General features: G+C 36.0%; 1 protein-coding gene across 3 annotated transcripts in view; it reads right to left on the bottom strand.

Moving 5' to 3' along the window:
* Positions 1–15,178, bottom strand: part of cdkal1 (CDK5 regulatory subunit associated protein 1-like 1) — a 186,596-nt gene that overhangs the window by 146,815 nt on the left and 24,603 nt on the right. For all 3 annotated transcript variants that reach the window (XM_016681490.1, XM_007553167.2, XM_007553936.2), the window contains exon 4: positions 9,652–9,736. In XM_016681490.1, the coding sequence (XP_016536976.1) occupies positions 9,652–9,736 (85 nt within the window). The remainder of the gene's footprint in view (positions 1–9,651; positions 9,737–15,178) is intronic.

The following is a 15,178-nucleotide window of genomic DNA, read 5'->3' as shown; positions in this document are numbered from 1 at the left end:
TGAGAATTATCAGGGAAACAAAAAGTGTTATCAGTGAGCTACAACAGAGATTATATTACACAAGAAAAAAAAAGATATACAAAATTAAACAGAGGAGGTAAAAGTGTAGCCTTGTTAAAAAAAATACCTGCAGAAAAAGAAGCAAACGCCATACGAGCACCTGAGAGGCATTTTTCTCTTCTTTGGTCTTCTTAATACCTCTTTCAGTTCAGCACTCATAAAGACTGAACATGTCACTAAAACCAAAGTTAATTAAATTGAAATCAAAGTGGCTCTGGTGGGTCAACTCATTTAATTCGAAGTAAAACAGCTTCCTTTTTATAAAGATACTCTTAAATGTTGCCCACCTTTTTAATCCATCTCTTCCCATTTTCTCCTTCACTACTCTACCGCCATTTGTCTTCTTCTCTTGCATGTTATCTATTTAACTGGAAATTTAATTAAACGCACTTTATTGCTATAGCATTACTGAGGCATCAAGGTCATTAGTTATGAACAAAATTGCTTCATGTTGAAGTTATGGAGTAACAGTATTCCCCTGACTCAGAGGATGTGTGTGGGTATATTCACATGTCAATTGCCATAGGTGTGGGGGCACACAAATATTAGGAGAATGTGAGATTTGTGATATTAGTGAATGTTGTGATAGTGATAGATACTGGAAGAAAGTAACAGTATTCATCACTGCGACAAATGAACAAAAACAAAAAGTGTTGTCTTTCTGCTTTGGGTTCACAGCAATTGTCGACCTAAGATAATAAGTTCCAACTACTGGATGAAAAAAAATATTTAATGTTTCCATCTCAACTAGGTTTTATTAAAAAGTTACTTCTGGCTGACATTTGCTGCTTTGGCACTGAACCAACGTAGCTCGTTGTTAAATGACTTGACAACCTAACCTCCTCTGCACCATGCACAGCTTTTTATGCTGCATTGTGCAGGTGTTACCAAGTACATCACATGCATCCAGAACTTGAAAACATGTTACTTAAAAACTTACCTAACACTTTTTGCAGTGCAGGCAATCCTTGTGACATACACAATGTGTACAGAGATATTGGGATAATGAGACATGTCTAATACATTGTTCAGCCACAAGTTAAAAACTTAATTGCCTGCTTTGCAATTTGCCGTATTCTTAAATATTAGAAAAGCTTAAAAAGTTATTCTACTCTCACTGAATTTCTTGGTATGCTTCCTTTCAGTGAGTATTAACAAATATAAATCTATAGCAGCGTTTCTCAACCCTGATCCTCACCGCCCCCTGTCCTGCATGTTTTAGGTATTTCCCTTCTGCCACACACCTGAATTGTATCTCTGGGTGATCAACAGGCTTCTGCAGTACTTGATGGTCATGCAATCATTTGAATCAGCTGCTCTGGAATAGAGGCACATCTAAAACATGCAGAGCAGGGGAGCCTGAGGACCAGGGTTGAGAAACACTGATCTATAGCAAAAACATGATGGTGAAAATGTCATAAATGGGGTAACTTTCATTTGATGCTTGGCACAGAGACTTCAAAAAGCACCTATAATGTTTGAGACAGGCTCTTTTCAAATTATTATTTTTTTTAATTAAATCACAACTGTCAACTTGAATTTATATTTTATTGTTAAGAATGATTCTCATTTATCTACAATTAATAAATCTTTTTAAAAAATTGAGAGCAGTTATATTCAGCCACTAACATGATGACAAACCAAAATAAAATCCAGAGCATTTAACTGCCTTCCTTCCCTGTGTTTATTTTAATATTACGGTGCAAGGGATACAGATATTTTAGGATGACGACATACGTTTGGGAAAGCAGGTTAAAAAAAAATAAGTCCAATAAAGACAAGTTCTGCTAATTTTGTCATCTGCTGAAACTGATGCAGTGGGGAGAAAAATGATAATAAACCCCTGGAAGCTTGTTTCATTTCCAGGACACCCATTTAAACTAGGAAGACCGAAACAGCATATACGAGGTAAGTCACCTTTTTTTAAACATGGTTTTCTTCAGGTAGTTTATTAATTTTATCACATTGCTCAAGACGAGCGAAACAGGTGTAAATAAAGTTAGGTGAGGTGGAAATTTCTAAATTTAAAACAGTAATATGTTTGCTCAATCTGTCTTTATTTCCAGCCTGTCACATAGGCAGTGACAAATGTCCATGGAGGATAAAATCTACATGCCTGAATATGATGGTCACACAAAAACAAGCAGCCACACACAGTTATCATGAGAAACATTTTGAAAAACAAAATCACCTTCAGCCATTAGCCCTAAAGGTCTCAGCTGTTATCTGTATAATGCAGTTTTGAATTATTTGAATTCAGTCAAAAATAAATTTAATGGATGGAAAAAGCAATAACAGTTGGCATGTGGAATGTTCTCTAAAGTACATAATGAAAGAAATGCTTTAGTGTAATGAAAAATACAAGACTAAAACAGCCAGACCAGAAATAACTACAAGCATCTCTACACAGAACTAAATCAAACAGGAAAATCTCATAATATAAGGACTAAAATGTCACCACAGAGACACAGCCAGGTGATCCATCACCTACCGCAGCAAGCATCACCTCCAGAGTCTTTAGGATGACCTCTGACCTCTCTAACATGACCTTTACAAAGAGTCATTGCAGATTAATCAGACAACATAACTGTTTCAAGATCACTCATCAATGTTACACTTCTCAAAAAACAAAAATAATTACAGGCCAAATAAAAATAGCATCCGGTCAGCCGCCTGTTGGGAGCATCCACTTAAAGATAATTCATTTTCTCATTCCAGACAGCAGCTGACATTGCATCTCAATCTTGAACATCTGCCCTGCTACGCTAGTCACCATCTTGTTCTCCATAACCTCCCGCCTACAACACACTTTTTTTATCACATAAATTATCACAGATACACTCCTAGACGGTCACTCATGGAACATTTTTGAAACACTTAAAGTACTGCAGGCACGTTACAACTGCCTCTTTGACATCATTAATATTGCACGCACCAAGCAGTTACAGATCTTATTTCAGGCAAGTATGCCCTGATTTTAGAACATTTGCAATTATCTGCACATAAGACTCAACTATTAAAAAAGATCTTCGATCCTTGTATCATGTTGGCCTCAAGAGGTGTAAAACCACAGCTGGGCAACAGGGAAAAGCCATGAGTACTAAGCTCTGCCGGAGGAACTGGTGAAAGTTGAGAAGTTTTTTGATTGCCGTTCAGGAGGACCTTTTAAGAACGGATGCTATGTGACAGGCTGTAATTATGAACCCATTTACTTAAAGGGCCACTCATCCACACATCACCACTCAACCAGATGAACAAATAAAAGGAATATCTATTTGTTTTGAGCTTGTGGTCAATTGAGGGAAAAGCTGAAGGGGCTTTGACAGGTTTTTATCAGATTGTGCTTTTAAACTGGTGGCGAATATTTTCCTTCATCCATGTAGCACTAAATTACTTGTTTAAGTTCAAGTCAACTATAGGCATGTTTTTGGCTTTTTTAGACATCTTACTTTTTTTAAAAAACACAATTTTTAGCCTGAAACCCGTGAAATGTGCACTTCAAAAGAAAATATTATAGCAAGGTCATAATCTGGTCAGCCTAGTTCTTGGTGTAGTTCTCAGACTGCCCTGGGCTCAGTGTTACAAACACAGGACGTCTGAATTAAGCAACATACTCCTGTCTTTCACCATGCCTTTTCCCCCTATGTAGCTGTCAGTCTCTCTCTCTATCCCCAAGACTATTTTTTGCTTCTGCATACCCGAAAATGTAGGCTAATGCCCTGTAGAACTGACAGATTAAATGCCAATCCCTGGGTTGTACCAGAACCAGCCCCAGGCATCAAGTGCAAAGTGTGTGTGTGTGTGCGTGAGTGTGTGTATGTGTGTGTGTGCGTGCGTGCGTCTCCAGTCAGATGCAAACCAATGTCTGGTGTCTGCCATACTGGAGCATGGACATAAAACAACTGCCCCAAGTAAACAACTCAAAAGGTCACTGCAGATTTCTGATTGTTTATACCTCGATGTCAAGTTGATGAAAAGCAAACAGTTTTGGCCTTAATGTCACTCACTTCCATGCATCAGTTCATTTAAAACAAAACACTGTGAGGCTTGTAGCAGCTCCTTATATAATAGGCCCTTAAATAATAGTGCTTAAGTGAGTGTTCAGCAATGTCAACATTTTGTATATTTCTGAATATATCTCAATGTTGGAGAGTGACATTTATAGTTGTTTGGGGTCACTACACAGTTCATTACTGAAGCAATGTGTCATTTTTAAAGACTTGTGACAGAGTGCAGAACTAATACTAAATGTTTTCAGTTCACTTAAAGGTTCAAATCAAGGGCAGGAGACTAAGTAAAACTGTGGCAAAGCTTGGGCTTTTATCTTTTAATAATTTGTATGAGAAACACTTAGTGTGAACAGAATGGCATAATCCCAGTGTCAGTGGATATTTTACTGTTGTTCAGCATTTAATTTAAAGCAAATGAATACCAGTTCTTTTTTGTTTTTTTTGTTTTTTTAACAGATCATTTTACATAAGTAGAAATCTTACTGTCTTTAGAAATGCACAGAAGAATCAGTTGCTGACTTTAATTAGGCACTTCTCAGTTTAAACTGAAGGTCTGAAACTCTACAGTCAAATATATTTTCTACCAGTGAATACAAGGAACCACAGGCACCCTTCAGTGTGCAATCTTATATAAAAAGTCAAGCCATCTAAACGTTACGCATCTTAAATATGGTGAAGTGTTTACAACTTCAGAGAACGTCAAAGGCAAAGAGATGTAACCTATTCAAAAAGAAACAATTTCCTATAACACGTTGGGTTTTGTCTTGTTCATTGATGTCTCAAGAAAGCAAGAAAAAAGGAAGCAGATAACAAAATGGTTGAAAAGAGTACATCAAAGTCACTACTTTTACCCTTTTGAGCTTCCAACCTGTGCATGTCACTAAGCATGAGGATTAGGACGTGTTGAAATTATTTTGGAAATCGTAGTTTAAGCTCATCACCAGGTAGAAAATGTCATTTTAAAAAGCCAACCTAATCATTAAAGAGCCCAAAATTAGCCACAAAATTCAAAATGTACTTGCCAACTTTTAAAATGTCAGTTTTAACAAAATAAAAAAAAGCCACCTATTGTGACTTAGCATAAATACATGTGTCTTTCCATAATAAAAATAAATGCGCACAAGGAACTATAGTAACAGGTGATTCAACGACTTAGAAAAGACATTAAGAAGTCATTAAAAAGTTAATTTCAGAAATCTGGGTAGGGGGATGGATCCAGACCTAACCTTTCAAACACACACAAAGACAGAGACAAAGTTGGCATCTATATCTAAAGGACATTACCAGGATTAACAGATTAATGTCCAAACAAGATCCTGAGAAACTCGTCCATGCATTCATCTTCAGTAAAATTGATTACTGGAACAGTGTCTTCACAAGTCTGCCTAAAAATTCAACCAACTGCAAAAATGTTGAAATTGCGTTTGGTTTCATCATAGAAAACACTTTGAACTGCTTTGTTGCTGAAATATGAATACAAAAACTTAACTTGACTTAATACCATACTCACATAGCATCAGTATTTGCAGGTCACAAGTCTTGCTGGAAAATAAAATCTGCAACTTTGTAAAGTTTGTCAGCATAGCAAAGAATGAAGTGCTCTAAATTCCTGACTGTGGACTTAACAAAACACAGTGAAACACCATAAACAGATGACATGCCTGCCTAAATCTTTACTGACTGTGGAAAAACATTTTTTTTTTCCCCTAGAGAACATCTCCTGGATGGAGTGTGGCTCAACATAAGAAATGCAACATTCGGAGTATAATCAAAATATGTAATATAACGTATAATTTACTCAACTTCTACATAGCAAAATAATCACTTTTGCTGCCACATTTTCCTCTTAAAATGAAATATTTGGTTGAGACACAAGCAGATAACTATGCTCTGTTTTTAAATGTATTTTTGCCAGCATATGGTCAACACAATCAAGGGCATAAAAAGACAACACTGAGGAAAACTGTCCTGCTAGCTAGGGACATTCATGCATATTCACTATCCAGCCTACACATCAGTAAGAAATGCACAGCATAAGCACAAGACTTCTTCTAAGAGTTCATTCTGTACACCCCGAGTCCCCTTTCAATTACCATTAATGATTTTTCTTTCTTCTGGTTGGTTCATGAATATTAAAACTATATTGAAATGAATGTAAATACAACATGGGAATTGGTGTATTTTGAAAACAGACGTACAGAGCCGAGTTAGGAACTTATTCATTTAGCACACATTCCCTTGATCATACAAATTAGTAGAAACAGCCAAGTGGAGAAATTCAACACATACACAGATGCACGGCAACACAGAGGCTTAATCGCATGCTGTTGAGCAACTGTTTTTAATGCATTCAGCATTTATTGATTTGAGGTCTCTGACATTGAATTACACTATAGATTTTGGCATCTAAAAACACACACACACATGCATATTTAAATTCTCATTCTAATTGACTTTTTAGCAATCAGGTAGTCCTCTGCGCTTTGTGGTGTTTAATAAATTCCAGATGTAAAAAAAATATCTGCCAGTTGACTGAGCAACAAGCAGAAGTGAATATTTTAAAGTCTCAATTTAACCTTGCATGATGACTAAAACGGATAAACTTCCCCTTAAAAAGGTGGCACCAAAGAAAACAGGCAGCAATTACCAAGTTCTTATTTTTGATATTAAGCCTGATTATTCACTTCATCAATAAAAACAAACCATATTCTTGAACAACACTGCCCAACTCACTACAGATCAATCTAAATGGGTTTATATGGATAGGTACTGGTGTGCGTATAATTGGAATGTGATATTTGCATATGCACAATACACAAACACATCATCGCCTGCACGTACAAAATGCAGCATCGACACCAAAGAAAGCTCATGCATACAAATAGTCTTCTCGTGAACTCATACAAATGCCCTAAAAACCTTTACACACGCTGGCTTGGCAACTATCCACCTGACAACTCAGGTCCTGTCCACTTTAACATGGGTATTTCTGCCAAACGAACATGTTCTGCTTTGATTGCACCTGTTCATAGCCACAAGGGGAAAAAAAATAGAAATCGGGGAGAAAAACACTTTGGAAAGGTGTTTTTTTTTTTTTTTTAAACTCAGTTTGTGGGCATACCGTTTAGATGGAATATGCAGATAATATTATAAACAACAATGTTATGGTCCACTTAAATTATGTTTTGTACATAAATGTATAATTTTGGAAATAAAGGATGGTTGAAACACCAGAATTTTAAGTAAAATGTAATAATATAGTCCATATTATTTTCTGAGCAACTTGTATATGACACTTTGCTTCTGCTGATTGTGGTTCTGCTCACAATATCGACTCATAAATATTGACTCATCTGACTTGTATTGTAGAAAACTATTTTGAAATATCAGTTCTCAGAGCAGGTACAGACCGACTCCACGCAGGCAGCAGTACAAAATGTTATTTTCCTTTATTCCGTATATGCCATCTAACAGCCTTAGGTGTAATTGGGGGCCTTAAATTTGTGTTCTTCGAAATATTCACTAATGCACAATGTCTCTCTTCAGCAAATAAAACACTTTCATGTTATTAAGGTTGATGTTCTTCAGGAATGACTTCATTAGAATTTCCAACACAGTGGTGGACAAAATTTATTTTACAAATGTTGAGGGGGAAAAAAAAAAAAAAAAAAAACTTTTTAAAACGTATGTGTGGTAGTATAGCTGGGAACTCAGTCATGCAGAAGCCATTCATCCCCTAATGTTCTGGATGGATTTCAACTCTGACCCGGTCTGTAAAAATGTGTGTGAAATTCAAGTACAAGGTTGTGGTACCAGGAGGCGCAGGCATCATGCCCAGCGTGTGACTAAGCACGAGGCAGCCTACATCCCTGCCACCGCCTCAGAAAAAACAAAGGCATGTGAGGGGGAAAAAAAAAAAAAAGAGCAATGACAAGTGGCCATTTGGATTCTCTCTGATCTTGAACCCCCTCATTTTGTTTCTCAATCAAGAAAAGAGCAAGCAATGAAAGGCAGAAAAACTTTATGCCTCCCATATGCATGTGTATGGGAGGGTGTGTATGTGTGTCTTCTTAGTGAATAGAGCATTAATTGCATTAGCATTACAGCTGGGTGATTTCCTGTCAAAAAAAACAAAAAACAAGTCAGGCACCATTAAAGGGGACATTTTCAAAGTCTTGAAGTGTGTTATTATTTTGTATTTTTTTTCTAATCGACTCTTTGCAAAAGAAATAGTTTGACAGAAGGAGGTGTGGGGGGGCAGTGAGCGCCAAGAGGCTGCAGAAAAAAGACAGGCAGATTGCACTGTGAAGTAAAAATGTTCTTCTATTTGGCCCAATAAAAAAGAACTTAATTTTTATTACTCCAAACCTATAATAGATGCTAGTCATTTAACCTTGTGAAAAAGCTAAAACACTGACATCTTGTCCATTAGGTCATGATGACACTAATGAAAAATACTACTGGCTATACCAAATTTTTTAGGACCAACTGCATCTAAATATTGCTAATTGAATAATTGAATATTTAAAAAATGAAGTATATTGATCAATATGTTGTAAAGCCACTATCCTCTCTTCTCTTTATATTGTTGTTCTGATAATGCAGAATTAGTTATGCAGCACGCTGCATTGCAGCATGTGGTTGGTAGAGGAGGACAACGGAGTTAAATGTTGGACAACTAGGATCATGATTCTGCTGAACTGGTTCTCATTTTTACAAACCGGCCTCCAAACAAAGAGAGTCATGTTTTCTCTTTTTGGAAGATGGAGGGATAAGAAATATTTTTGTAACGCTAAACACATTTGTAAGCAACATGTTTCATCTTGACTTGTATTCTTCACTGATGACATCTGTAGTCCGAGAAGACCTGGAGAACCCAGCAATAAATATTGCAATGTTACTTTGGAAAAATAAAATAAATAAATCAAGAGGCTCAATGTCAAGCATGACCACATTTTTGCCAGGTGTGTGTGTGTGTGTGTGTGCTCCTTGCAAAGTTACCAAAATAGTTTCTAATTTAATTTCCCAGTGCTTTTGTAAGAGCATATGCATTTCTCATTTTCTCTCTGTGTCCACAACTTCTGGGAAAAAATAAGTGGGTGGAATCTCAAAAACAAACTCAAAAGGTCAAAAACACAGGATTTAAGATGAGCTTCTGCATGAAAATAAGAATCAGAAAAGAACTGTGGCTACTTCTAGGGGAAAGCTGGAGTCAAACACTGAAATGTCAGAATTATTTTTTTGTGATTTAAATAGTGTTCTTTCAATTAGTCTGAAGATTTGATCTTTACTATTGGGTCCAACTAATGCATTTATTCTGGTTCAGTTCAGCATTCCTTGCAGCTATGTTCCAAAAAAAAATTCCGAGTCAAATCAGCTCATAATATCAAATAAAGTTAAATTACCTCATCATGCACAGTGTAATTTCCTGCCATACAGTGGAGAATGTACAGGGAAGCTCTAGTTTCAGAACCCAAAGCCTGAATGTCATTAATGGTTTCTAAATGACCATAGGATTCCTAACCTCAAGAACAGGCTGGACTGAACCTTAGTTAGTGTGTTGTTTTTTTCACTGACGTACTTGATTGAATTTCTGAAGTGGTCCTCTGCAGGGTTTTTCACTGTGCAGCTGTTCAGCAACCACAAGTCTGCTTCTGCTGGGTCCTCTGTAGAGACAAACAAAGTTTAGTTTATTTTTTGGTAAAAACACAGAAACTGCAGAGACTATAACACAAACATGGGATTCAAAAATGCACATGGTTTCCTAAACATAAGAAACTTTGTGAAGTATACTCATCAGTGGCAAAAGGGAAGAAAAAAAAAAAAGATATTTTTGCTAGGTCAACTTCCAAGCTGAGAATGTAACAACTGAAATAAGATATTGGCATACACTGTTTAAAAAAGCAGGTTGATTATCTTCACATTTAATCATAATAAACTTTTCCTTTCCAGATGATGATGATGTCACGGCTTTATATGATTCTGATAAGTTCATGATGTGCATCTGAGGTAAAAGAGGAACACCGGTGGATATTGCAAGAAACACTACTTTATTGCACACTATAAAAATAAATCAGCCAGTATATCATAAAGAGAGTTGTGGACCTCTAGAAGTCAAACTAATCCTTGGGTGTGATTTCCAAACGCCTGAAGGTGTCATGTTCATCATCCTTGAGAACAAATTACTCTTCTAAACTGAAAATAAGAATTTAAATTAATTACCAAGTAGCTCAAGTACAACAAATTCAATGCTTTGGAGTGACCATCACAAAGCCCTGATCTCAATGTCATAGTAATTTGAAAGTAGAGCTGCAGAGATATTTGAGCCAACGTCCTACAAACTTGAAGCCATCACATCGATTCTGTCAGCAGGAACTGGTCAAAACCCAAAACTATTGTAAGAAGCTTGCAGAAGGAAACACCAAACATTTGAAATAACTCACATAGTTTAAAAGGCAACTCTAGCAATAAAAGGGAAATGTATGTATAGTAATGAATTTCAACTTATTCTGACATTTATAAATATGAAAGTGGGCGTATTGTTGAGTGGTTTCTCTACTCATGAAGGCTGATTTGACATGCCTTGGGTCACAGTGAAAGAGTTGTATTACAAATTTGATGCCGATATTCTAAATTCAACACATGCTAACACAAAGACTAAAAAGTGTCGCATCTGAATTTAAGTTGAGGTTGTTGAAGATTAAAATCGCCTCCATTTCTGACAATACACAGTCGGTTCCAATATAAAGGGCGACCGAACAAAACTCATACATATTAGATCAAATTTGGAGCATTCGTTGAGCCTTCATAACCCTACATGTCGGTTATGGATGACACATTAATACATCTCAAAAACATCTGTTATATGAAGACGAGTACTAATGGGTATTCAGGGACTTCTAATGGGTATTCAGGGACACTAAAATACTCTGGTATGAGCTCAGAATCAACTGAATCTAAACTCAGTTTTACAAACATATTTTGAGCAGACAGTACCATAAAAATCATACATGTTCTACATTAATTACTTAATACAATAGATGACCCTACTATTAGAAAAATCTATTGATCTTTCAGTTCTTCAGCCTTCCGCAATGATTTAAGCATATTCCACACTTGAACATGGAATATTGATTTGTTGTTCTGAGTTGTTGAAGGTGTAAAGCACAACTGCTAGAGAGCCGAATGACACCACAACACACAAGTTGCAAACTAGAGCCCCGCTCGTTTTGTTTCACATGGAATAGGTTTTCCTGATGCAGCAAAGCAAAGCAAATGATGGTCCAAACATATTGTATTCTCGGCACTTGTTCATCCGATACACACTAGCAGTGCTTTTCTATGAAAAAAAGATCAACTGTCAAACAGAAAACTCCACTGCAGGAACTACTACTGTTACTTGAAAGAACAACAGAAACCTTTCGGACTGAGTGGACCGCAATGGTACCATATCTAGTCTAACAAATATATAAAGATAAAAGAAAAATGTTTTTGCTTTTTTTCCAGTTAGAAAGAAGGAATCCATTTTGTCTTCAAAATTAAATGACAAAAAAAACAAAAAAAAAACATTTACCACACATGGGTGCACCTGCAGGTTTAGTTTGATACACAAGACGAATCCATGAATGAAGAGGAAAAAACTAACAACCAATCTGCCCCACAAATGATTTGATTTGAATTGGATGGCAGGACCCAAAATCCTTCCATTCATATTTTAACAATTTCTCACAGTATTATTAGCCATCAAAACATGACGCTTTTATTAGTCAGTTCTGTCAAGTTCCTTCTTTACCATAAAATAAGTCTCAAACAAACATCTAAAGTGTCAGTTCAAGGTACATTCCTTCATATCCAATGACTTCACCAAATGAAGTCACATGCTCATAGAAAATTAGATGGTTCTTCAGATTACTTTACCTTGACAAAAAGCCCAGTATTGTTAATCTCAAACTTTACAACAACCATATGACTAACACTGATATGAGCGCAGACTTGTATTAGCTTGTTTGTGCGGTTGTGTGATGTGGAATTGTCTCATGTAAAACAAAGTAAAGGGGAATACAAACCCAAGAAATATTGTATGAGAAAATGAGTCACTGATCATCAGGAAGGAAAAAAAATGAATACATGCAGCTGGCAAATCAGGCTTATAGGTTTTTTTTTTTTTTTGGTCTTAAGCAATAAAACAAACATACACAAAACAGCAGGGAGGAGTCTCAGGTGTGTGGTTGCCGTTTCCTCTTCACCCCAGGGCAGTTTTCAAGACCAGTTTAAAGTGAACATAACACACACAGTAACATAAAGAATCAGGAACAAAAACATCTGCAAAGCTCTAATACACACACACACAGCACAAATTATGTATTTATAGATTAAAACCTAAACTCAGAAAAACGGCTGAGTGGAGTTAAACATATTATGCCTAGACAGAATCCTGTTGCACTCCTCCTGCGAAAGGTTCAACACTACACCTTTATTTTACATGATCCTTTTGAGAATATAAGTATGCTACATTTTTATTTTTTTATTTAGGAGCAGATCAGAAAACTTAAGGTTATTTGGCAGTGGTCAACCCACACACCAATGCATGCATTTTATTTCTGTAAGGTTACAAAAAGCACTGTGATTTCCAATTTTAAGTACCCCAACATTGTATTTGAATAAAAATCTCCCTAAATAAGATTTAAAAAAATTAAATTAAATTAAAAAAATCATTTTTGTTCACAGGCTAGGGATCTATTTATATGCATACTGCTGGGTATTCTCACTAAATGCAAAAAGACTTTATGTAACCTAACAATGTATCCACTGTGTAAAATATTTTAACCAAAACCACATGTGACCTTAGGTTGAAATCTGAGGAAGTCCAGGAAATGGAATTTGACTTCAGCAATATAGTTATTTCAGCCTCAAACAAGCTTAGATCCCTGCCTAACAAACCATTATAAGGTAGTATGAATAAATCTCAACATTAAGTCGGCAAATAAAACTGCCTTTCAACTGAACAAAAAAAAAAAGAAAAAAACTAATATTTTTCCTTTTGGCAAGATGCTACAATGAAATGCATTTGTCTGCTATCATTACATCTTTTATCTCACTGTGAGAAAACAGATTTCACCAACTCAGCAACAAGTTTCCATGACATAAAATCATGATGGACTGTTGGAAAATTTTGGGAATCTCTTATTTGCATAAAATTTGAATGAGCATTGACATGCACCCAATTGTCTAAAAGTAATTTGTTTATTTTTTGCCTGTCATGGGTTAGACAAGGCTGTGAGAGTTCACTAGAACTAAATGTGAACAAAAACTGTTGACCTATCTGATGAAACTGAGGCCAGAGGGTAAAGATATGAATAACCATCTGCATGCATCTTTTGTAAACAGACTCTCCAGCAGGGTGTGGTGTTATACCTACTTCTGAACTCCGCATTACAGTGTGTACAAACATGCTACTACAGAAAAAATTAAATATAGAAATAAAAAGAAATCTTTGGCAAAAATGATTTTTATATTTGTATTTTTAACAGGTCCTTTCATTGTCGAACAAAATTGCAGTAGAAGCAGTGTTAGTGCTTCTGCTAATTAATTAATTTTCCTTCAAAAGACACAGAAGAGTGGACTTTTTTGGTTTTGTTCCCAAATAGAAATTAAAGAAAACATCCTATGCCAAGCTGTTGACCCTCGTATAACAAGTGCTGCTGTGTGTGTATGTCTTTGTCTCAATCTGTTCCTGAGTGTATGCATTGAAATATTTCACATATGTAGACCTACAGACAGTCTATTTGGAAAAAAATCTCCCCAGGTAAAACTGGATGGTGAGGTCATGACTCTGAATTATCTGAGACAGACATGTTGGGATTGCAGCACCTGTGGTCAGTATTTGAGTGTGCATGTGTGTTTGGGTTTACGTGCACACAGAATCATACATAACGCATTCCTATCTCGCTACTCGCTATGGAGATTGGTCAAAAAAAGCAAAGAGTTTTGGGAGCAGGTGCACTCAAAAAAATAAGAATGATGGAATCATGAACAAAGCTGGAGGGGTTTTAGTAAGGACTGAAGAGTCATGGCTAAACATTGAAAAATAAATGGAATAAAGGATAACTGTATGGGAAGGAAAATGAGAAAACTAAATCCATGGATGCAGAGTATAGCTAAATGAGTAGAAACAAAGCAAGACAGACAGTACCCCACTGGGAATAAAAGTTTTGTTTTTAAACCAAAATATGATCATGATCTATGCAATTAGATCTTTCCTTTTTCACAAACTGCAACATAATGCCTTTTTGGTTTCTTTTGTTGCATTTGCATGTGTGGATGTCAATTTACCCACAGGTGTTAGCAGCATTGCACAGGGAATCAAAATTCAGGCTCAGCTGCAGGGTCAGAGATGGAAAACATACATGCATATGTGCCAAATCACAGATGAAAACACTAACCTGTGAACTAAAGTCAGCTGTTATTTACTGCTGTTTACCACTAAACAGAAAAGCATAATTTATTTGCAGAATCTCCCAACGCATGTTTTATCTGAAATGTAAATGGCATACCCCGGACCTAAAACAACTTTATATATCAAACCAAATTGTAAAATATCTGCATGGAAACAGAATTAAAAAAAGTAAATAAATAAAAAAAAAAACATTTAGTGTTACTTTGGTTACAGGATTTTGTGTGTTAAGCAGGCAAGTTAGATTTGGTTTCAAGATAAAACTTGACTAAACTTCCTCCCTGAAAGAACTTCCTCCTCTCATGAGTCAGAATTAATTTTCATAATATCGATTTTAAACCAGAAATGTGGACGGCAATATCTGAAATATTGCATCACTAACATCAAACTTGACATGCATTTCTGTGTGAAAATGCAGTAAAAGTAGCATGCCAGCGATTGCTTTCAAACATCAGTTTCATCATTGACCAAATCCACTGCACCAACAAACCTTACGTAACTGGACACTTAATATTGTCTAAACTTTAATTTGTAAATCCTATACCAAACTGTACAACTCTGATATTCGAGTCGTAGCAGAAGTTATTCTGGTCAATCAGAGTTTGTGATTTATCATGATTCATAATCTAAACTGAGTCGACTTTTCTAACTGTAC

This window comes from Poecilia formosa, unplaced genomic scaffold, assembly GCF_000485575.1.
Source record: "Poecilia formosa unplaced genomic scaffold, Poecilia_formosa-5.1.2 Scaffold0, whole genome shotgun sequence".
Taxonomy (NCBI): domain Eukaryota; kingdom Metazoa; phylum Chordata; class Actinopteri; order Cyprinodontiformes; family Poeciliidae; genus Poecilia; species Poecilia formosa.
Note: the sequence above shows the minus strand (reverse complement) of the source record. Positions and strands in the feature narration are given on the sequence as shown.